This window comes from Pristiophorus japonicus, chromosome 5 (genome assembly GCF_044704955.1).
Source record: "Pristiophorus japonicus isolate sPriJap1 chromosome 5, sPriJap1.hap1, whole genome shotgun sequence".
NCBI lineage: Eukaryota > Metazoa > Chordata > Chondrichthyes > Pristiophoridae > Pristiophorus > Pristiophorus japonicus.
Window position 1 is genome coordinate 6533846 of NC_091981.1, and position 24528 is coordinate 6558373.

Genomic DNA, 24528 nt, shown 5'->3' on the forward strand with positions numbered 1-24528 from the left:
GAGGATGTTTCCCCCCGGGCTGGGGAGTCTAGAACCAGGGGTCACAGTCTCAGGATAAGGGGTCGGACATTTAGGACTGAGATGAGGAGGAATTTCTTCACTCAGAGGGTGGTGAATCTTTGGAATTCTCTGCCCCAGAGGGCTGTGGGTGCTGAGTCGTTGAGTATATTCAAGGCTGAGATCGATAGATTTTTGGACTCTCGGGGAATCTAGAGATGTAGAGATCGGGCAGGAAAGGGGAGTTGAGGTCGAAGATAAGCCGTGATCTTATTGAATGGCGGAGCAGGCTCGTGGGGCCGTATGGCTGACTCCTGCTCCTATTTCTGATGGTCTTATGTTCTTAAAGTGTCCTTAATTAGCTGTGTGGCGCTTTGGGATGTCCAAAGGATGGGAAAGGTGCTATTTGAATGCAAGTTCTTTCTTTTCACCTTTGCAGGCAAACAGGGTTTCAGTTTAACATTGATACAAAAGGGTCATCGACCTGAAACGTTAACTCTGTTTCTCTCTCCACAGATGCTGCCTGACCCGCTGAGATTTTCCCGCATTTTCTACTTTTGATCTGAGTTTAACATCTCATCCAAAAGGCAACATCTCTGGCAATGAAGCACTGCCTGAGTACTGCACTAAAGTCAAAATTAAGTACCACAGTGGGGCTTGTTCTTCTACCACAAGGCAATAATATTAACGACTGAGCTGGACTGATATTATTCCCTTTCTGATTGGTCCAAAACTCCAAAGTCTGCACCCTGTAGCACACTCACCTATTATTGATCCATACCTCCACCGGCTCACTGACCAATGAACTTCACAGCCTCACCATACTGTCGCGGTCCAAACCCTCTCTGCTGTACATCTCCTCAGCCAGATAACCTCCCAGTACAACTTCACCATCTCTTTGCCTCTCCACCTTTAGAACACTCTTTGAAACAATTTTTTTTTTTGAGACCTGGCTTTTGGTCAATTATCCCTCGATCACTGGGTTTGTTATTTTGTGCGTGAAATGCCTTGGGGCAAGTTGTTGTTGTATCACTCAAGAGATAGCCTTTATGCAATGCCGCTGTAAGGGGCAAATTGTAAGGTTTGCAGATAGGGGGTCAGAATTATGCTGAAGGTAGTGAACTTATAAATTGCATATGTACATAACACTTGTTATATCGGTATAGCACACTTATACGCATGAAACTATAGCTTAACCTTAGTAACACTTAAACAGCCAAAGTCAGCAGTTTTGTTTAAAAGTCCCTGAGGAAGAGATAATGAATCCAGTACAACTACCTTAGGCGATGGATAGACCGGGGTAGAGGGCAAAATGGAACAAGACAATGATGAGAGATGGACAGTTGCATGTACCACTCAGAGCCCGTCTGATAAGAGTCGACAAATCAATGTAACTTCACTGATAACAATAGACCTATCGATGATTTTGTAGGAGGATAGCTCCTCTCCAAAACCTCTATAAATTATGCTTGAAAACTCTTGTATTTCGGAGGTTTTAGGCTAAACCTTCCTGTGCATTGCTTGTAATAAAACCGGTAAACCTGAGGTTTCACGTGTTTACTTCCGTGGTCATTATACAGTGGGAGCTGGGCGAGATGTCGATTAACTATATCAGTTAGTCCACCTCGAAGGAAAGAAGCCTCCTTTTACCCCAACAGATGGGCAGGTGTCGATTAAATATATCTGTTAATCCACCTTGAGGGAGAGAAGCCTCCTTTTACCCCAACACCACCATCAACATATATTTCTCCTGTTGGCCAACCACAGGGCATTAGAATTACTTTGAGTACAATGGATGAGTTTACTTGTCCGGATGCCATTGTGCTGTGTGAGCAACTGGCGAATTTACCGAGCAAATGCTTTGCGAAATTGAATATAATAATACCCATCATCTTATCCTCATCTAGAAACGCTGTTACATCCTCAAAACATTCCAGTGCATGACCTGCCTCATGTGATGGAGTTATTTCCATCACACAGAGAACCTGTACTCCCACAGGGAACATCTACACCCAAGTACATAATGAACCAGGGTCCTCAAAGAACAAACATTTGGATTGCTATCACAATATTTTAAACGCTTGGCAGGCAAGGGGCCAGATACCTGAAGAGCTCATTAACCAACATGTCCAATGGACACTGAAAACAAAAATTTCATTCACGGGATGTGGGCGTCGCTGGCAAGGCCAACATTTATTGCCCATCGCTAATTGCCCCTTGAGAAGGTGGTGGTGAGCCGCCTTCTTGAACCGCTGCAGTCCGTGTGGTGAAGGAACTCCCACAGTGATGTTAGGGAGAGAGTTCCAGGATTGTGACCCAGCGACGATGAAGGAACGGTCGATATATTTCCAAGTCAGGATGGTGTGTGACTGGGAGGGGAACGTGGAGGTGGTGGTGTTCCCATACGCCTACTGCCCTTGTCCTTCTAGGGGGTAGAGGTCGCGGGTTTTGGAGGTGCTGCCGAAGAAGCCTTGGCGAGTTGCTGCAGTGCATCTTGTAGATGGTACACACTGCAGCCACGGTGCGCCGGTGGTGGAGGGAGTGAATGTTGAAGGTGGTGGATGGGGAGCCGATCAAGCGGCTGCTTTGTCCTGGATGGTTTCGAGCTTCTTGAGTGTTGTTGGAGCTGCACTCATCCAGGCAAGTGGAGAGTATTCCATCACACTCCTGACTTGTGCCTTGTAGATGGTGGAAAGGCTTTGGGGAGTCAGGAGGTGAGACACTCGCCGCAGAATACCCAGCCTCTGACCCGCTCTTGTAGCCATGTCATTTAGGTTCAATTCCTGGTCAATAGTGACGCTCAGAATGGGACTCAGCGATAGTAATGCTGTTGAATGTCAGGGGGAGGTTGTTAGGATCTATAATGTCGTTGATAGTCATTGCCTTTTTATCAGCCCAAGCCTGAATGTTGTCTTGATTTGCTTCCTGTGGCACGTACTGCTTCATTATCTGAGGAATTGGGAATGGGACTGAACACTGTGAATTCATCAGCAAACATTCCCACTTCTGACCTTATGATGGAGGGAAGGTCATTGATGAAGCAGCTAAAGATGATTGGGCCTAGGACGCTGTCCTGAGGAACTCCTGCAGCGGTGTCCTGGGGCTGTGATGATTGACTTCCAATGATCGATCTTTCTTTGTGCTAGGTATGACACCAGCCAGTGGAGAGTTTTCTCCCTGATTCCTATTATAACTGGCACCATAACTTTCTATTGGACACATTTACAATGATAGAACTGCTTGCGGTTTACCTATTGTGTCAGCCGTGGCTCAGTGGGCAGCACTCTTGCCTCTGAGTCAGCAGGTTGTGGGTTCAAGTCCCACTCCAGAGACTTGAGAACATAATCTAGGCTGACATTCCCAGTACAGTGCTGAGGGAGTGCCGCACTGTCAGAGGTGCCAGCTTTCGGATGAGACATTAAACCAAGGCTCCGTCTGCTCTCACAGGTGGATGTAAAAGATCTCATGGCACTATTTTGAAGAAGAACAGGGGAGTTATCCCCGGTGTCCTGGGGCCAATATTTATCCCTCAATCAACATCGCTAAAACAGATGACAAGGGTCATCGACCTGAAACCTCTCTCCACAGATGCTGCCTGACCCACTGAGATTTCCAGCAATTTCCTTTTTTATTTCAGATTCCAGCATCCGCAGTATTTTGCTTTTGCCATCAATAAGATAGTTACTGTTATGTATTTAGCCCCTTGTAACCTGCATCACACCTATCCACCAGAGGGCTTACCCATTGGAGCACAGTATATAAGCAGGCCACCCTCGAGGTACCTGCACTCTGGAACCTTAATAAAGGAGCTAAGGTCACACTTGCCCATTACACACAGTACTCAGTCTGACCATTTCTATGAGTGCATCAGTCACCAAGAAATCAAATCTGGAATTCAGAAGAAACTTCTTTAAGAACATAAGAATTAGGAGCAGGAGTCGGCCATTCGGCCCCTCGAGCCTGCTCCGCCATTCAATAAGATCACGGCTGATCTTCGACCTCAACTCCACTTTCCCGCCCGATCCCCATATCCCTCGATTCCCCGAGAGTCCAAAAATCTATTGATCTCAGCCTTGAATATACTCAACGACTCAGCATCCACAGCCCTCTGGGGCAGAGAATTCCAAAGATTCACCACCCTCTGAGTGAAGAAATTTCTCCTCATCTCAGTCCTAAATGGCCGACCCCTTATCCTGAGACTGTGACCCCTGGTTCTAGACACTCCAGCCCGGGGGAAACATCCTCTCAGCATCTACCCTGTCAATCCCCCTCAGAATCTTGTATGTTTCAATGAGATCACCTCTCATTCTTTTAAACTCCAGAAAGTATCGGCCCAATCTACTCAATCTCTCCTCATAGGACAACCCTCTCATCCCAGGAATCAGTCTGGTGAACCTTTGTTGCACCGCCTCCAAGGCAAGTATATCCTTCCTTAGATAAGGAGACCAAAACTGTGCACAGTACTCCCGATGTGGTCTCATCAAAGCCCTGTACAATTGTAGCAAGACTTCCTTACTCTTATCCTCCAACCCCCTTGCAATAAAGGCCAACATGCCATTTGCCTTCTTTATTGCTTGCTGTACCTGCATGCTCGCTTTCTGCGTTTCTTGCACAAGGGCACCCAAATCTTCCTGAATACCAACATTTAAAAGTTTCTCACCATTTAAAAAATATTCTATTTTTCTATTCTTCCTACCAAAGTGATTAACCTCACATTTCCCTACATTATCTCCCACCTCACTTCCCACTCACTGTCTATTTAAATCCCTTTGCAGACGCTTTGTGTTCTCCTCACAGCTTACTGTCCCACCTAGCTTTGTATCTGTTATGTTCAGAATAACTCCACAAGACTGTGTGCTGTAAGCTCAAACTGATGTGACCTTAGTCTCTTTAATCAAACTCCAGAGTGCTGAAGCAGCATGGCAGACAACCTTTTATACCTGCTTGCACGAGGTGTGCAGGTGACCCTTGGGTCTCCAAAAGGTGCGCCCCCTTGTGGCAAGTCTTACACTATTATAAAGTTTACATACATAACAGTATCATCAGCAAATTTGGACACATTACACTTTGCCCCTTCATCGAGGTCATTAATATAGATTACAAATGGCTGAGGCCCCAGCACTGATCCTTGCGACATCCCACTAGTTACAGCTTGCCAAACTGAAAAAGACCCATTTATCCGACTCTGTTTTCTGCCCGTTAACCAATCCTCTATCCATGCGAATACATTACCTCCAATCCCATGAGCCATTATCTTGTGTAATAACCTCTTATGTGGCACCTTATCGAATGCCTTTTGGAAATCCAAGTATACTACATCCACTGGCTCCCCTTTATCTACCCTGCTAGCTACATCCTCAAAAAACTCTAATAAATTTGTCAAACATGATTTCCCTTCCATAAAACCATGTTGACTCTGTCTAATCAGGTTATGATTATAGGGAATGCCCAACTTGAAGAAGTTCTGCTCTTTCCTCATATGGGATTGAACATTCGCCAGTTCTGACAAAGGGTCATCGACCTGAAACGTTAACTCTGTTTCTCTCACCACAGATGCTCCCTGACCTGCAGAGATTTCCAGCATTTTCTGTTTTTATTTTAGATTCCAGCATCCGCAGTATTTCGCTTTTGTGTTATGATTATCTAAGTGCGCGCAGCATTTGTAACAAAATAGATGAGTTGACTGCACAAATAGATACAAATGGGTATGATCTGATAGCCAATACAGAGACTTGAGCAAAGCTGGGAACTAAATATTCAGGGGTATTTGACAATTCGGAAGGATGGACAGAAAGGAAAAGGAGGTGGGGTAGCACTGTTAATAAAGGATGAGATCAGTGCGTTAGTGAGAAACGATATTGGCGCAGAAGATCAAGATGTTGAATCAGTTTGGGTGGAGATAAGGAATAATAAAGGGAAAAAGTCGCTGTTGGACATAGTCTATAGGCCCCCAAACAGCTACGCTTTTGGATGGAGTATAAATCAAGAAATAATGAAAACTTGTAAAAAAGGAACGGCAATAATCATGGGCGATTTTAACCTTTATATTGATTGGACAAAGCAAATTGGCCAGGGTAGCCTTGAAGAAGATTTCATAGAGTGTATCCGGGATAGTTTCCTTGAACAGTATGTTGCAAAACCAACCAAAGAGCAGGCTATCTTAGATCTGGTACTGTGTAATGAGACAGGATTAATAAGCAATCTCCTAAGTAAAGGATCCTCTAGGAATGAGTGACCATAACATGGTTGAATTTCAAATTCAGTTGGAGGATGAGAAAGTTGGATCTCAAACCACTGTCCTAAGCTTAAATAAAGGAGACTACAAAGGTATGAAGGCAGAGTTGGTTAAAGTGGACTGGGAAAATAGATTAAAGTATAGGACGGTTGATGAGCAGTGGCAGACATTTAAGGAGATATTTCATAATTCGCAACAAAAATATATCCCAATGAGAAGGAAAGACTGTAAGAGAAGGGCTAACCATCCGTGGCTAACTAAGGAAATAAGGGAGGGTATCAAATTGAAAACAAGGGCATACAAAGTGGCCAAGACTAGTGGGAGGCCAGAGGATTGGGAAACTTTTAAAAGCCAGCAAAGAACGACTAAAAAAATGATAGAGAGGGAAGATAGATTATGAAAATAAACTAGCATGAAATATAAAAACAGATAGTAAGAGTTTCTATAGGTACATGAAAAGGAAAAGGATGGCAAAAGTAAATGTTGGTTCCCTGGAGGATGAGACTGGGGAATTAATAATGGGGAACAGGGAAATGGCAGAGACATGAACAAATATTTTGTATCGGTCTTCACGGTAGAAAACACTAAAACATTCCAATAATGGATAATCAAAGGGCTATAGAGAGGGAGGAACTTAATACAATCACTATCACTAAAGAAGTAGTACTCAGTAAAATAATGGGACTAAAGGCAGACAAGTTCCCTGGACCTGATGGTCTGCATCCTAGGGTCCGAAGTGGCTGCAGAGATAGTGGATGCATTGGTTGTAATCTACCAAATTTCCCTGGATTCTGTGGAGGTCCCAGCAGATTGGAAAGCTGCAAATGTAACGCCCCTATTTAAAAAAGGAGGCAGACAGAAAGCAGGAAACTATAGACCGGTTAGCCTAACATCTGTCGCTGGGAAAATGCTGGAGTCCATTATTAAGGAAGCAGTAGCAGGACATTTGGAAAAGCATAATTCAATCAAGCAGAGTCAGCATGGTTTTATGAAAGGGAAATCAGGTTTGACAAATTTGCTGGAGTTCTTTGAACAGGGTGGATAAAGGGGAACCAGTGGATGTGGTGTATTTGGATTTCCAGAAGGCATTCGATAAGGTGCCACATAAAAGGTTACTGCACAAGATGAAAGTTCACAGGATTGGAGGCAATATATTAGCATGGATAGAGGATTGGCTAACTAACAGAAAATAAAGAGTAGGGATAAACGGGTCATTTTCAGGTTGGCAAACAGTAACTAGTGGGGTGCCGCAGGAATCGGTGCTGTGTCCTCAACTATTTACAATCTATATTAATGACTTAGATGAAGGGACGGAGTGTAATGTAGCCAAGTTTGCTGATGATACAAAGATGGGTGGGAAAGCAAATTGTGAGGAGGGCAAAAAAATCTGCAAAGGGATATACACAGGCTAAGTGAGTGGGCAACAAATTGGCAGATGGAGTACAATGTGGGAAAATGTGAGATTATTCACTTTGGCAGAAAAAAATAGAAAAGCAAACTAATTTAAATGGAGAAAAATTGCAAAGTGCTGCAGTACAGAGGGACGGGGGTCCTTATGCATGAAACAAAAAAAAGTTAGTATGCAGGTACAGCAAGTGATCAGGAAGGCCAATGGAATGTTGGCCTTTATTGCGAGGAGGATGGAGTATAAAAGCAGAGAAGTCCTGCTACAACTGTATAGGGTGTTGGTGGAATACTGCGTACAGTTTTGGTCTCCGTATTTAAGGAAGGATATACTTGCATTGGAGGCTGTTGAGAGAAGGTTCACTAGGTTGGTTCCGGAGATGAGGGGGTTGACTTATGAAGGTAGATTGAGTAGGTTGGGCCTATACACATTGGAGTTCAGAAGAATGAGAAGTGATCTTATCGAAACATATAAGATAATGAGGGGGCTCGACAAGGTGGATGCAGAGAGGATATTTCCACTCATAGGGGAAACTAAAATTAGGGGACATAGTCTCAGAATAAGGCGCCGCCCATTTAAAACTGAGATGAGAAGGAATTTCTTCTCTCAGAGGGTTGTACATCTGTGGAATTCTCTGCCCCAAAGAGCTGTGGAGGCTGGGTCATTGAATATATTTAAGGTGGAGATAGACAGATTTTTGAGCGATAAGGGAGTAAAGGATTATGGGGAGCAGGCAGGGAAGTGGAACTGAGTCCATGATCAGATCAGCCATGGTCTTATTAAATGGCAAAGCAGGCTCGAGAGGTCAAATAGCCTACTCCTGCTCCTATTTCTTATGTTCTGATACAACTTCCTTAACAATGGATTCCAGCATTTTCCCGACGATTGATGTCAGGCTAACTGGCCTGTAGTTAGGTTTTCTCTCTCTCTCTCCTTTTTTAAATAGCGGTGTTACATTTGATACCTTCCAATCCGCTGGGACCGTTCTAGAATCTAGGGAATTTTGGAAGATCAAAACCAACGCATCCACGATCCCTGCAGCCACCTCTTTTAGAACTCTAGGGTGTAGGCCGTCAGGTCCAGGGGATTTGTCAGCTTTTAGTCCCATTAGTTTCTCTAATACTTTTTCTCTACTTATATTAATTATATTTGTTATATATGTACGTAGACCTTACCCAAATGTAAAACTTGCCACCAGGGGGCACACCTGTGGGAGACCTAAGGGTCACCTGTGCACCCTGGGGCAAGCAGGTATAAAAGGTGACTCACCATGCTGCGTCTTCACTCTAGAGTCTGAATAAAGAGACCAAGGTCGCAGCAGTTTGAGCTTGCGATATAGTCCTGTGGATTTATTCTGAACAGAACAACATTAAGTTCCTCACCCTCATTAGACCCTTGTTTCCCCACCATTATAGGTATGCTTTTTGCATCTTCTACTGTGAAGACAATTACAAATTATTTGTTTAACGTTTCTGCCATTTCCTTATTCCCCATTATATAATTTCTCTTGCGTCAGCCTCTAAGGGACCAATGTTTACTTTTGCTGCTCTCTTCCTTTTTATATACTCGTAGAAGTTCTTACAATCTGTTTTTATATTTCTTGCTAGTTTTCTCTCAGTCTATTTTTTCCCTTTTTATCATTTTTTTTGGTCATCCTTTACTGGTTTCTCAAACTCTTCCAATCCTCAGGCTTACTAGTATTCTTTGCAAAATTATAAGCTTCTGCTTTCAATCTAATGCTATTCTAAACTTTTTTTAGTTAGCCACGGATGGATCACTTTTCCTGTGGAGTTTTTGCTTCTCAATGGAATGTATTTTTGTTGAGAATTATGAAATATTTATTTAAATGCTAGCCACTGCTTATCTATTGCCATACCTTTTAATCTTTTTTTGCAATCTACCTTAGCCAACTCACCCTTCATACCTATGTAATTGGCTTTATTCAAGTTTAAGATTCTAGTTTTGGACTTAGACGAGTCACTCTCAAAAGGTAATGTGAAATTTTATCATATTATGATCACTCTGCCCCAGAGGATCCTTCACTATGAGATTGCTAATTAACCCTGTCTCATTACACAATACAAGATCAAAACTAGCCTGTTCCCTGGCTGGTTCCATGATGTATTGTTCTAGGAAATTGTCCCGAATGCATTCCATGAACTCATCCTCCAGACTACTTTGCCAATTTGATTTGTCCAATCCTTAAGAAGATTAAAGTCCTCCACGATTATTGCATTATCTTTGGTACAAGCTCCTACTTACCCAAAGTGTGGAGAGGATGTGGAACTTGCTGCCATAGGGAGTGGTTGAAGCGAATAGTATCGATGCATTTAAGGGGAGGATGGACAAGTATACGAGGGAGGAGGGAATAGAGGGTTATGCTGATAGATTTAGATGAGGAAAGACGGGAAGAGGCTCGAGTGGAGCATACACGCTGGCATGGATTGGCTGGGCCGAAAGGCCTGTTTCTGGGCCGTCGATTCTATGTAATCCTATGTAAAACGTCCCAAGACGCTTCACAGGAGTGTTATCGAACTAACTTTGACACCGAGTCGCATAAGGAGATATTAGGGCAGGTGACCAAAAGCTTGGTCAAAGAGGTAGGTTTTAAGGTGCATACTAAACGGAGGAAAGAGAGGTAGAGAAGTGTTTTTGCTCCTGTCAAAAGTAGGGTCCAAAGCTATGAGTACATCACATTCATGGTGTTAGCACCACAGTGGAGCACGTGTAGTGGGTGCTGATATCACAGATCTGATGCAAGTCCATCCAAGAACTTGATTTTTGGTTTTAAAACAATTCTGGAAAATTTAGTTTCTTTCCATCCAAAGTTGGGAAGAAATCAATTTCCACTACCTGAAAAAAAATCCAGGAAGTAATTATGGAAATCAGTAAGGAGTGATTTGAATGAACTTTATCTATAAATCATGCATCCTGCCATATGCTTCCTCTGCCTTTTGCATAGAAATAATAAAGTGTTCTTTTTATAAATCATCATCATCATCATCACAAGCAGTCCCTCGGAATCGAGGAAGACTTGCTTCCACTCCTGAAGTGAGTTCTTTGGTGGCTGAACAGTCCAATACGAGAATTACAGTCTTTGTTACAGGAGGGACAGACAGTGGTTGAGGGAAAGGGTGGGGAGTCTGGTTTGCTGCACGCTCCTTCCGCTGCCTGCGCTTGGTTTCTGCATGCTCTCGGCGATGAAACTCGAGGTGCACAGCGCCCTCCCGGATGCACTTTCTCCACTTAGGACGGCCTTTGGCCCAGGAACTCCCAGGTGTCAGTGGGGATGTTGCACTTTATCAGAGAGGCTTTGAGGGTGTCCTTGTAGCGTTTCCGCTGCCCACCTTTGGCTCGTTTGCCGTGAAGGAGCTCCGAGTAGAACTCTTACTTTGGGAGTCTCGTGTCTGGCATTCGGACAATGTGGTCTGCCCAGCGGAGCTGATCGAGTGTGGTCAGTGTTTCAATGCTGGGGATGTTGGCCTGAATGAGGACGCTAATGTTGGTGCGTTTGTCCTCCCTGGGGATTTGTAGGATCTTGCGGAGACATCGTTGGTGATATTTCTCCAGCAACTTGAGGTGTCTACTGTACATGGTCCATGTCTCTGAGCCATACAGGAGGGCAGGTATTACTACAGCCCTGTAGACCATGAGCTTGGTGGCTGTTTTGAGGGCCTGGTCTTCAAACACTCTTTTCCTCAGGCGGCCGAATGCTGCACTGGAGGCGGTGTTGGATCTCGTCGTCGATGCCTGCTCTTGTTGATAGGAGGCTCCCGAGATATGGGAAGTGGTCCACGGTGTCCAGGGCCGTGTTACAGTATGCAGATGACGCCTGCGTCTGTGCACATACAGAGGCTGCACATAGTCGACGTATTTACCGAGGCGTACGAAAGCATGGGCCTTACATTAAATATCCGTAAGATAAAGGTCCTCCACCAGCCTTTATAAATAAAGGAAGTGGGAACGACAATTCTAAGTAATTTATTCAATCACTTGGAGACTAGCTGCTGACACCTTCTAGTTTACAGAAAAATGAAGAGCCTTTCGCAAGCTCAGAATTTCCCAGAGCGCTTTACAGTCAATGAAGTACTTTTTGAAGTGTAGTCACTGTTGTAATGTGGGAAACGCGGCAGCCAATTTGAGCGCAGCAAGCTCCCACACACAGCAATGTGATCAGGACCGGATAATCTGTTTTTCTTAATTTGGTTGAGGGATAAATATTGGCCCCTGGACACAGGTGATAACTCCCCTGCCCTTCTTCAAAATAGCACCATGGAATCTTTTACAATCACCTGAGAAATTAGACAGGGCCTCGGTTTAACATCTCATCCGAAAGGCAGCACCTCCAAAAGGAAAAACGAAAGACTTGCATTTATATAGCACCTTTCACAACCATCGGACTTCCCAAAGCACTTTACAGCCAATTAAGTATTTTTGGAATGTAGTCACTGTTGTAATATGGGAAACGCAGCAGCCAATTTGCACACAGCAAGCTCCCATAAACAGCAATGTGTTAAAGACCCAGATCATCTTTTTTTTGTTATGTTGATTGAGGGATAAATATTGGCCCCAGGACACCGGGGAGAACTTCGTTACTCTTCTTCAAAATAGTGGTATGGGATCTTTCACATCCACCTGAGCGAGCAGACAGGGCCTTGGTTTAATGTCTCATCCGAAAGACGGCACCTCCGACAGTGCAGCGCTCCCTCAGTACTACCCCTCCGACAGTGCAGCGCTCCCTCAGTACTGCCCCTCCGACAGTGCAGCGCTCCCTCAGTACTGCCCCTCCGACAGTGCAGCGCTCCCTCAGCACTGCCCCTCCAACAGTGCGGCGCTCCCTCAGTACTGCCCCTCCGACAGTACAGGGCTCCCTCAGCAATGCCCCTCCGACAGTGCGGCGCTCCCTCAGCACTGCCCCTCCGACAGTGCGGCGCTCCCTCAGCACTGCCCCTCCGACAGTGCGCCGCTCCCTCAGTACTGCCCCTCCGACAGTACAGGGCTCCCTCAGCAATGCCCCTCCGACAGTGCGGCGCTCCCTCAGCACTGCCCCCCCGACAGTGTGGCGCTCCCTCAGCACTGCCCCTCCGACAGTGCGGCGCTCCCTCAGCACTGCCCCTCCGACAGTGCGGCGCTCCCTCAGCACTGCCCCTCCGACAGTGCGACACTCCCTCAGCACTGCCCCTCCGACAGTGCGGCGCTCCCTCAGCACTACCCCTCCGACAGTGCGGCGCTCCCTCAGTACTGCCCCTCCGACAGTACAGGGCTCCCTCAGCAATGCCCCTCCGACAGTGCGGCGCTCCCTCAGCACTGCCCCTCCGACAGTGCGGCGCTCCCTCAGCACTGCCCCTCCGACAGTGCGGCGTTCCCTCAGCACTACCCCTCCGACAGTGCGGCGCTCCCTCAGCACTGCCCCTCCGACAGTGCGACGCTCCCTCAGCACTGCCCCTCCGACAGTGCGGCGCTCCCTCAGCACTACCCCTCCGACAGTGCGGCGCTCCCTCAGCACTGCCCCTCCGACAGTGCGGCGCTCCCTCAGCACTACCCCTCCGACAGTGCGGCGCTCCCTCAGCACTGCCCCTCCGACAGTGCGACGCTCCCTCAGCACTGCCCCTCCGACAGTGCGGCGCTCCCTCAGCACTGCCCCTCCGACAGTGCGGCGCTCCCTCAGCACTGCACTGGGAGTGTCAACCTAGAATTTTGTGCTCAAGTTCCTGGTATGGGACTTGAACCCACAACTTTCTGACTCAGTGCTACTAATTGGGGCACGAATGACAAGAGCTGAATAGAGGTGCAGTTACTTTGTTGATAGGTTTGGAAAACAATTTTTTTTGCAATGCTAAAAGTGATTTTGGGAAGGTTTGGCACAATTTGTTTTGCAGCTCAGGATAAAATGTCAATGACAGCAGGTCGCTGATAGCCGAACGACACGCGGTGGAATGGCCAGACACAACTCTATGGTCAACCCTTCAAGAGACCCAGCACACACTTACCTGCGCGATCAGGACCAGAGTCAGAGCGCAGAGGACGATCCCAGTCCAGCACTTCTGGGGCATGCAGGCTGCTGGCAAACTCGGCTCCATGTCGGCGACCCCATGCACGGGTGAGAATATATACATATATATATATATAATGCAGCTCAAGGCGACTGCCCCGCGGCCAGTGTTTGGAGACTGAGCCAAGTCTGGGGCCAGGGCAGCTGTCCTGGAACTGAAGACACACACACACCGGTGCTCAGTTGGATCTTGATGTGTTAACTTCGCTGGTTTTAGAAGAATGCAACAGCACAGCGTGCACAAGTTTGCGGAAGCTGCCCCAGCCAGTAACATAACACTGACATAACAACCTGTGGCCCTCGAGCAACGTGCGACAAAGAGATAAGCTCCGACCATATCCCAACCACGTTGCTGCAAGGCACCTTACAGAAGTGCTTCCTTTTTTGTTTTAAGAATAGTTCTGTTTTTTAAAAAAATTCCCACAACACAACGTTTATTTATATAGCGCCTTTGACGTAGTAAAACGTCCCAAGGCGCTTGCAACTGAGCGAATAAACATGTCTGTTATTTAATTGAGAATCTTTTTCCCAAGAATTTCTCTTTTTTTTTTAGTGGGTGTTTTAAAACATTTACGCGCTGATTTGATTGAGGTTTATAAGGTTTTGAAAGGAATTGGAACGGTAGCTAGAGAAAATCATTTTCAGCTGGTCAGTCTGGGTCAAGGGGACATAACCTTACAATCAGAGTGGGGTCATTCAGGAGAGAAGTTCGAAAAGACTTTTTCGCACAAAGGGTGTTAGAAATGTGCAACTCGCTCCCGCAAAGTGCCAGCTCAAATAATCATTTTAAAATCTGAGATCAATAGATTTTTGCCAGCCAAGGTTATTAAGGGATACAGAGCCAAGGCAGGTGGATGGAGTTAGGATACGGATCAGCCATGATCTCATTGCATGGTGGAGCAGGCTCAAGGGGCTGAATGGTCTCTTGTTCCTATACCACCAACGATGTCTTCGCAAGATCCTGCAAATACCCCGGGAGGACAGACGCACCAACGTCAGTGTTCTCGCTCAGGCCAACATCCCCAGCACTGACCACACTCGACCAGCTCCGCTGGGCGGGCCACATTGTCCACATGCCAGACACAAGACTCCCAAAGCATGCGCTCTACTCGGAACTCCTACACGGCAAGCGAGCCCCAGGTGGGCAGAGGAAACGTTTCAAGGATACCCTCAAAGCCTCCCTGATAAAGTGCAACATCCCCACCGACACCTGGGAGTCCCTGGCCAAAGACCGCCCTAAGTGGAGGAAGTGCATCCGGGAGGGCGCTGAGCACCTCGAGTCTCGTCGCCGAGAGCATGCAGAAAGCAAGCGCAGGCAGCGGAAGGAGCGTGCGGCAAACCAGTCCCACCCTCCCCTTCCCTCAACCACTGTCTGTCCCACCTGTGACAGAGACTGTAATTCCTGTATTGGACTGTTCAGTCACCTGAGAACTCACTTTTAGAGTGGAAGCAAGTCTTCCTCGATGCCGAGGGACTGCCTATGATGATGATGATGATGATATGTGGTTGGTTGGGATGGGGAGGCATTTAGCTGTCTTGGTGCCGGGGGGCGGGGGGGAACGGAGGGAAAGAGAGGTCTGGCCATGGGAACACATCCTTACGGCCCCAATCTCTCCCTTTTTCCACTGATATCCCACCCGATTTACGGGAGGAATGAATTCCGTGCCACATATTTAAGGAAGGATATACTTGCTTTGGAGGCAGTTCCGAGAAGGTTCACTCGGTTGATTCTGGGGATGAAGGGATTGACTTATGAGGAAAGGTTGAGTAGGTTGAGCCTCTACTCACTGGAATTCAGAAGAATGAGAGTTGATCTTATCGAAACATATAATATTATGAGGGGGCTTGACAGGGTGGATGCAGAGAGGATGTTTCCACTGATGGGGGAGACTAGAACTAGAGGGCATGGTCTTAGAATAAGGGGCCGTCCATTTAAAACTGAGATGAGGAGAAATTTCTTCCCTCAGAGTATTGTAAATCTGTGGAATTCGCTGCCTCAGGGAGCTGTGGAAGTTGGGATATTGAATAAATTTAAGACAGAAATAGACAGTTTCTTACACAATAAGGGGATAAGGCAGAATATTATCTGAATGGCGGCAGATTAAGAAAAGGGGAGGTGCAACGAGACCTGGGTGTCAAGTCATTGAAAGTTGGCATGCAGGTACAGCAGGCAATGAAGAAGGCAAATGGTATGTTGGCCTTCATAGCTAGAGGATTTGAGTATAGGAGCAGGGAAGTCTTACTGTACTTGTACAGGGCTTTGGTGAGGTCTCACCTGGAATATTGTGCTCAGTTTTGGTCTCCTAATCTGAGGAAGGACGTTCTTGCTATTGAGGGAGTGCAGCGAAGGTTCACCAGATTGATTCCCGGGATGGCAGGACTGACATATGAGGAGAGACTGGATCGACTGGGCCTGTATTCACTGGAGTTTAGAAGGATGAGAGGGGATCTCATAGAAACATATAAAATTCTGATGGGACGGGACAGGTTAGATGCAGGAAGAATGTTCCCGATGTTGGGGAAGTCCAGAACCATGAGACACAGTCTAAGGATAAGGGGGTAAGCCATTTAGGACTGAGATGAGGAGAAACTTCTTCACTCAGAGAGTTGTTAACCTGTGGAATTCTCTACCGCAGAGAGTTAGAAACATAGAAACATAGAAAATAGGTGCAGGAGTAGGCCATTCGGCCCTTCTAGCCTGCACCGCCATTCAATGAGTTCATGGCTGAACATGCAACTTCAGTACCCCATTCCTGCTTTCTCACCATACCCCTTGATTCCCCTAGTAGTAAGGACTTCATCTAACTCCTTTTTGAATATATTTAGTGAATTGGCCTCAACAACTTTCTGTGGTAGAGAATTCCACAGGTTCACCACTCTCTGGGTGAAGAAATTCCTCCTCATCTCAGTCCTAAATGGCTTCCCCCTTATCCTTAGACTGTGTCCCCTGGTTCTGGACTTCCCCAACATTGGGAACATTCTTCCTGCATCTAACCTGTCTAACCCCGTCAGAATTTTAAACGTTTCTATGAGGTCCCCTCTCATTCTTCTGAACTCCAGTGAATACAAGCCCAGTTGATCCAGTCTTTCTTGATAGGTCAGTCCCGCCATCCCGGGAATCAGTCTGATGAACCTTCGCTGCACTCCCTCAATAGCAAGAATGTCCTTCCTCAGGTTAGGAGACCAAAACTGTACACAATTGTTGTTGATGCCAGTTCATTGGATATATTCAAGAGGGAGTTAGATATGGCCCTTACGGCTAAGGGGATCAAGGGGTATGGAGAGAAAGCAGGAAAGGGGTACTGAGGTGAATGATCAACCATGATCATATTGAATGGCCTACTCCTGCTCCTATTTCTTATGTTCTTAAATGTTTTGCGAAATGGGGAAAGACTAAAATGAAGGGAGAGCGTATTGTCGATGGAACAACGTCTGCAGCACGCGGGAGTATTGTGTGACCGAACTTTTCGGGATGCGGCAGAGCTGAAAACCTCCGCGTGAGGCAGTTCCCAATAAGGATAAAAACAAGCACTCTTTGTTGCAACATCTTCGGCTTGCAAATGACAGAGGTGTTTCTCATCGGGCACCGTGCCACATCCACAGGTTGACTTCTGCAACTGTAACACTCATCGGTTGGAAACTTCGATTATTTAATCACTTCGGGGAAAGATTTGCATAAAACTGCTGAAACTGTCATACGCGACGTCTGTATCCCTTTGCCGTCAGAAATCCTTTTCTGCGTTTGACAACGCGGCTTACTTTTATTTTTTCATTTGGGCAAGCTGTTTACTCTAGGCTAACTAAACAGCAACAACTTTTATTTATATAGCGACTTTAACGTCATGAAATGTTCCAAGGCGCTTCACAGGAGTATTATAAGACAAAAGATTTGACACTGAACCACATAAGGTGATATAAGGACAGATGATCGAAAGCTTGGTCAGAGGTAGATTTTAAGGAGCGTTTTAAAAGGAGGTAGAGAGGAGGAGAGGTTTAGGGAGGGAGTTCCAGAGCTTGGGGCCCAGGCAACAGAAGGCACGGCCACCAATGGTGGAGCGATTATAATCAGGGACGCTCAAGAGGGCAGAATTAGAGGAGCGCAGTTATCTCAGGGGGTTGTGGGGCTGGAGGAGATTACAGAGATAGGGAGGGGGCGAGGGCCATGGAGGGATTTGAAAACAAGGATGAGAATTTTGAAATTGAGGTGACGCTTAACCGGAAGCCAATGTAGGTCAGCGAGCACAGGGGGTGACAGGTGAGCGGGATTTGGTGCGAGTTAGGACACGGGGCAGCCGAGTTTTGGATGACCTCTAGTTTATGCAGGGTAGAACGTGGGAGGCCAGCCAGATGTGCATTGGTATAGTCAAGTGTAGAGGTTACAAAGGCATGGATGAAGTTCTCAAAGATTTGGAGACCAATGAGAATTCAGAGAGCAACACTAACTGCTAACGGGTTGCCGAGCTTCGAACTGGAATAAGAACATAAGAAATAGGCACAAGAGTAGGCCATTCGGCCCCTCAAGCCTGCTCCGTAATTCAATAAGATCATGGCTGATCTGATCATGGACTCAGCTCCACTTCCCTGCCCGCTCCCCATAACCCCTTATTGCCTTATCGATTTTTTCTGTCTTAAATTTATTCAATGTCCCAGTTTCCACAGCTTTCTGAGGCAACGAATTCCACAGGTTCACAACCCTCAGAAGAAATTTCTCCTCATCTCGGTTTTAAATGGGCGGCCCCTTATTCTAAGATCATGCCCTCTAGTTCTAGTCACCCCCATCAGTGGAAACATCCTCTCTGCATATACCCTATCAAGCCCCCTTATAATCTTATACATCTTGATAAGATCACCTCTCATTTTTCTGAACTCCAATGAGTAGAGGCCCAACCTACTCAACCTTTCCTCATAAATCAACCCCCTCATCCCCGGGATCAACCGAGTGAACCTTCTCTGAACTGCCTCCAAAGCAAGTATATCCTTTCGTAAATATGGAAACCAAAACTGCACGCAGTATTCCAGGTGTGACCTCACCAATACCCTGTATAACTGCAGCAAGACTTCCCTGCTTTTATACTCCATCCCCTTTGCAATAAAGGCCAAGATTCCATTGGCCTTCCTGATCACTTGCTGTACCTGCATACTATCCTTTTGTGTTTCATGCACAAGTACCCCCAGGTCCTGCTGTACTGCAGCACTTTGCAATCTTTGTCCATTTAAATAATAATTTGCACTTTGATTTTTTCTGCCAAAGTGCATGACGTCACACTTTCCAACATTATACTCCATCTGCCAAATTTTTGCCCACTCACTTAGCCTGTCTATGTCCTTTTGCAGATTTTTTGTGTCCTCCTCACTCATTGCTTTTCCTCCCATCTTTGTATCATCAGCAAACTTGGCTACGTTACACTCAGTCCCTTCTTCCCAGTCGTTAATATAGATTGTAAATAGTTGAGGTCCCAGCACTGATCCCTGCAGCACCACTTTTATCTTGTGCAGTAACCTTTTATGTGACACCTTGTCAAATGCTTTCTGGAAGTCCAAATACACCACATCCACTGGTTCCCCTTTATCCACCCTGTTCGTTACATCCTCAAAGAACTCTCAAGTCAAACATGACTTCCCCTTCATAAATCCATGCTGCTCTGCCTGACCGAATTTTGCTTTTCCAAATGTCCTGCTACTGCTTCTTTAATTATGGACTCCAATATTTTCCCAACCACAGATGTTAGGCTAACTGGTCTATAGTTTCCTGCTTTTTGTCTGCCTCCTTTTTTAAATAGGGGCGTTACATTTGCAGTTTTCCAATCTGCAGGGAATTTTGGTAAATTACAACCAATGCATCCACTATCCCTGCCGCTACTTCTCTTAAGACCCTAGGATGCAAGCCATCAGGTCCAGGGGATTTATCTGCTTTTAGTCCCATTATCTTACTGAGTACCACCTCCTTAGTGATTGTGATTGTGTTAAGTTCCTCCCCTCTATAGCCCCTTGACTATCCACTGCTGGAATATTGTTAGTGTCCTCTACCGTAAAAACTGATACAAAATACTTGTTCAGAGTTTCTGCCATCTCCATGTTCCCCATTACTAATTCCCCGGTCTCACTCTCTAAGGGACCAATATTTACTTTAGCCACCCTTTTCCTTTTTATATACCTATAGAAACTCTTGCTATCTGTTTTTATATTTTGCGCTAGTTTACTTTCATGATTTAGAAGCTGGTCGGAAGAAACTTCAAATTCTCATTCTCACTCATTAACCACTAGATAACATCTGTGACGTAATTTAACAGCAAATTTTAAAGCGGATGTACCTCGTGAGAAAAATCCAATGGACTCCAGTAATAACACATATTCTCAACACTCAGCTCATACCAGCAAAAATAAAATCAGAACTGTCAGGTACAAAACAAGAGCAGAGAATTTCCAGCTTTATTAGACTTGACTATTCCAACGCTCGCCTGGCCGGCCTCCCATCTTCCCACCTGCCGTAAACTTGAGCTGATTCAGAACTCGCTTTCCCGTATCTAGGTCCCGTTCAACCATCACGCCTGTGCTCGCTGACCTACATTGGCTTCTGGACCTGCAAAGCCTGAATTTTAAAATTCTCATCCTTGTTTTCAAATCCCTCCATGGCTTCATCCCCCCGTCCCTATCTCTGTTACCTTCTCCAGCCCCACAACCTCCCGAGATTTCTGCTCCCCTCCAATTCTGGCCTTTTTGCACATCCCCGTTTTCAATCACTCCGCCATTGGTGGCCGTGCCTTCTGTTGCCTGGGCCTCAAGCTCAGTAACTTCCTGCCTAAACCTCTCTACCTCTTTTTCCTCCTTCAAGACGCTCCTTAAAACCTACCTCTTTGATCAAGCTTTTGGTCACCTGTCCTAATATCTCCTTATGTGGTTCGGTGTCACATTTTATTTGATAGTCGCTCCTGTGAATCACCTTGGGACGTTTTACTATGCTAAAGGCGCTATATTAATACAAGTTGTTGTTGTAGCCATTGTATAACTAAAGGAAACTCTTATGCGATGCAGAAATCCGAGCTAGTGAATCTTGCTCTTTTATTTTGCTATATCGAAGAAGAGCAGGGGTGTTATCCCTGGTGTCCTGGGGTCAATATTTATCCCTCAACCAAATTAAGAAAAACAGATTATCCAGTAATGATCACATTGCTGTTTGTGGGAGCTTGCTGTGTATAAATTAGCTGCCGCATTTCCCACATTACAACAGTGACTACATTCCAAAAGTGCTTCATTGGCTGCAAAGCACTTTGTGATGCCCAGTGGTCGTGAAAGGTGCTTTATAAATCCAAGATTGTCTTTCCTTCATTCAGAAACATTTTAGTCAGAAGGCTGTGGGTCCAAGTTCCACTCCAAACATTTGAGCACAAAAATCTAGGCTGACTCTCCACTGCAGTGCTGAGGGAGTGCTGCACTGTCGGAGGTGCCATCTTTCGGATGAGACATAGAAACATAGAAAATAGGTACAGGAGTAGGCCATTCGGCCCTTCGAGCCTGCACCACCATTCAATATGATCATGGCTGATCATTCCCTCAGTACCCCTTTCCTGCTTTCTCTCTATACCCCTTGATCCCTTTAGCCGTAAGGGCCACATCTAACTCCCTCTTGAATATATCCAATGAACTGGCATGAAAGGTGCAGCATACATGCAAGTCTTTCATTTTTAGGTCTCGGAGACCAGAGAAATGGAACTATTGTGTGATCGCAGACAGAGTGCTGAAGCATTCAAAAATAATGCTCTTGTACCCATCCTGGTTCCAAACCCAACCACAGCATTCCAGTGGGTGTTCAGAATAATTAGAGGAGCCATCCTGTTGGAGGCTATAACTGCCACTAGCAAGTTCCCATTCCACTGCTCCAAACATTGCTTCTGATACCAGTGCTGAGTAGAAAATAACAGGAGGAGGTCATTCAGCACCACCACCCCCCCCCCGACCCGAGCCCGTTCTGCCATTTAATGAGATCACGTCTGATCTGTTAATGCCACTGCCCCCCCCCCAACTTCTTCACACCCACTCCCCCAACATTTTCCAAATCGGGAACATTTTATCTGATCTCTGTAGATGTGGCTCAGTGGGTAGAACCCTCGCCTCTAAGTCAAAAGGTTGTGGGTTCAAGGCCCATTCCAGGGACTAGAGCATAAAAATCTAGGTGGATGCTCTCAGTGCACTGCTGAGGGAGTGCCGTACTGTCGTAGGTGCCGTCTTTCGGATGAGACATTAAACCCAGGCCCTGTCTGCTGTCTCAGGTGGACGCAAAAGATCCCATGGCACTATTTCGAAGAAGAGCAGGGGAGTTCTCTCCGATGTCCTGGGCCAATATTTATCTTTCAATCAACATAATGAAAAAAAAAACAGATGATTTTGTCATTATCACATTGCTGTGTGTGGGAGCTTGCTGTGCGCAAGTTGGCTGCTGTGTTTCCCACATTACAACAGTGACTACACTCCAAAAAGTACTTAATTGGCTGTAATGCACTTTGAAACATCTGGTGGTCGTGAAAGGCGCTATATAATTGCAAGTCTTTCTTTTCTTTAGTACAACAGTACACTTATAAAAGCGTGATATTTTGGTGGCTATTGAATGGTACTTTAAGAGATGAGCTAGTATTGTCCTCCTGCATATCTGGGCTTGTTCGCCTTGGAGCAGAGAACACTAAGAGGAGATTTGATAGTGGTGTTTAAAATCATCAAGGATTTCGATAGAGTAAATAAAGAAATACTGTTTCCAATGGCTGAAGGGTCGATAACTAGAGGGCAAAGCAAAAGAACCAGAGAGGACATGAGGCAAAGCTTCTTTAAGCTACGAGTGGTTAGGATTTGGAATGTACTGCCTGATAGGGTGGTGGATACAGAATCAATAGTAGCCTTCACGAGGGAATTGGATAAATACTTGGAGAAAAAAATTGTAGGGATGGGAAGAAAAAGCAGGGGAGAGGGACTAACTGGGTTGCTCTTCGAAATAGGCTGCACAGATTCGATGGGCCGAATAGCCTCCTTAGAATTATAGAAATTTACAGTACAGAATTGGCCATTTGGCTCATTGTGTCCCTGCCGGCCGACAAAGAGTTGTTCTGTCGAATCCCACCTTCCAGGCGGTAAAGTGGAGTTGGGGTCAAAGATCAGCCATGCTGGGGCCCCAGCTGTTTACACTGTACATTAATGGTTTAGATCAGGGGATTAAATGTAGTATCTCCAAATTTGCGGATGACACTAAGTTGGGTGGCAGTGTGAGCTGCGAGGAGGATGCTATGAGGCTGCAGAGTGACTTGGATAGGTTAGGTGAGTGGGCAAATGCGTGGCAGATGAAGTATAATGTGGATAAATGTGAGGTTATCCACTTTGGTGGTAAAAACAGAGAGACAGACTATTATCTGAATGGTGACAGATTAGGAAAAGGGAAGGTGCAACGAGACCTGGGTGTCATGGTACATCAGTCATTGAAGGTTGGCATGCAGGTACAGCAGGCGGTTAAGAAAACAAATGGCATGTTGGCCTTCATAGTGAGGGGATTTGAGTACAGGGGCAGGGAGGTGTTGCTGCAGTTGTACAGGGCCTTGGTGAGGCCACACATGGAGTATTGTGTACAGTTTTGGTCTCCTAACTTGAGGAAGGACATTCTTGCTATTGAGGGAGTACAGCGAAGGTTGACCAGACTGATTCCCAGGATGGCGGGACTGACCTATCAAGAAAGACTGGATCAACTGGGCTTGTATTCACTGGAGTTCAGAAGAATGAGAGGGGATCTCATAGAAACGTTTAAAATTCTGACGGGTTTAGACAGGTTTGATGCAGAAAGAATGTTCCCAATGTTGGGGAAGTCCAGAACCAGGGGTCACAGTCTAAGGATAAGGGATAAGCCATTTAGGACCGAGATGAGGAGAAACTTCTTCACCCAGAGAGTGGTGAACCTGTGGAATTCTCTACCACAGAAAGTAGTTGAGGCCAATTCACTAAATATATTCAAAAACGAGTTAGATGTAGTCCTTACTACCACGGGGATCAAGGAGTATGGCGAGAAAGCAGGAATGGGGTACTGAAGTTGCATGTTCAGCCATGAACTCATTGAATGGTGGTGCAGGCTCGAAGGGCCGAATGGCCTACTCCTGCACCTATTTTCTATGTTTCTATGTTCTTATTGAATGGCGGAGCAGGCTCGAGGGGCCATATGGCCGACTCCTGCTTCTTTCGTTCCTGATTATGTTTGTTCTGTAAAATTTTGCTGGTGAACAGAACGGCCTAATCAAGTACAAATGTAATTAATATTTCACTGGCTCCCACAAATATTTGTGTCGGTGTCATGAAAAGGTACATTTCCCAAGTCTGTTGTCAAATGCTCCAATAAATCCTGATACAAGAAGAAAAACAGACAGCGAGCCAGCAGCAGCAGCAATCCCACTGCCAGCAACAGGAGTGGGGGGGCGGAAAACGCCAGGCCAGCTGTTGGGAGAGGATCCGACCGTCTGTAAACAAGGATTCCCGTCCTGACTACCAGCCTGCTGTAGCCGCACGGGGATACGGCCAACAGGAACAGGTCATCATCATCGGCGGTCTCTTGAAACGAGGATGACTTGCTTCCACGCCAAAAAAGGGACGCGTTCACAGGTGTTTCAATGAAGGACCCGAGCTACATCCTGAGGGGTGGAAGATGCCTGTGGGTGGATTTTTTTAACGTGTGGTGACCGTTGTACACCAGCCACCACACGGGCTTGACAGAGCGAGGTCTTGGTCCAGTGGCAAGGGTTAACCAGGACCACTGGAGACCAGCTCTGCTGCACGGACCTAGTGCACACACATATCGGCTTCCCCAGTTCGTTGGCA

General features: G+C 46.0%; 1 protein-coding gene across 3 annotated transcripts in view; it reads right to left on the bottom strand.

Moving 5' to 3' along the window:
* Positions 1-13892, bottom strand: part of LOC139264220 (tumor necrosis factor receptor superfamily member 11A-like) — a 131798-nt gene extending 117906 nt beyond the window's left edge. For all 3 annotated transcript variants that reach the window (XR_011593296.1, XM_070880339.1, XM_070880338.1), the window contains exon 1: positions 13628-13892. Coding sequence is in view for 2 of the 3 variants with exons in the window: in XM_070880339.1 (XP_070736440.1) it covers positions 13628-13753 (126 nt within the window). In the remaining variant the exon portion in view is untranslated. The remainder of the gene's footprint in view (positions 1-13627) is intronic.
* Between the last annotated feature and the right edge of the window lie 10636 nt (positions 13893-24528).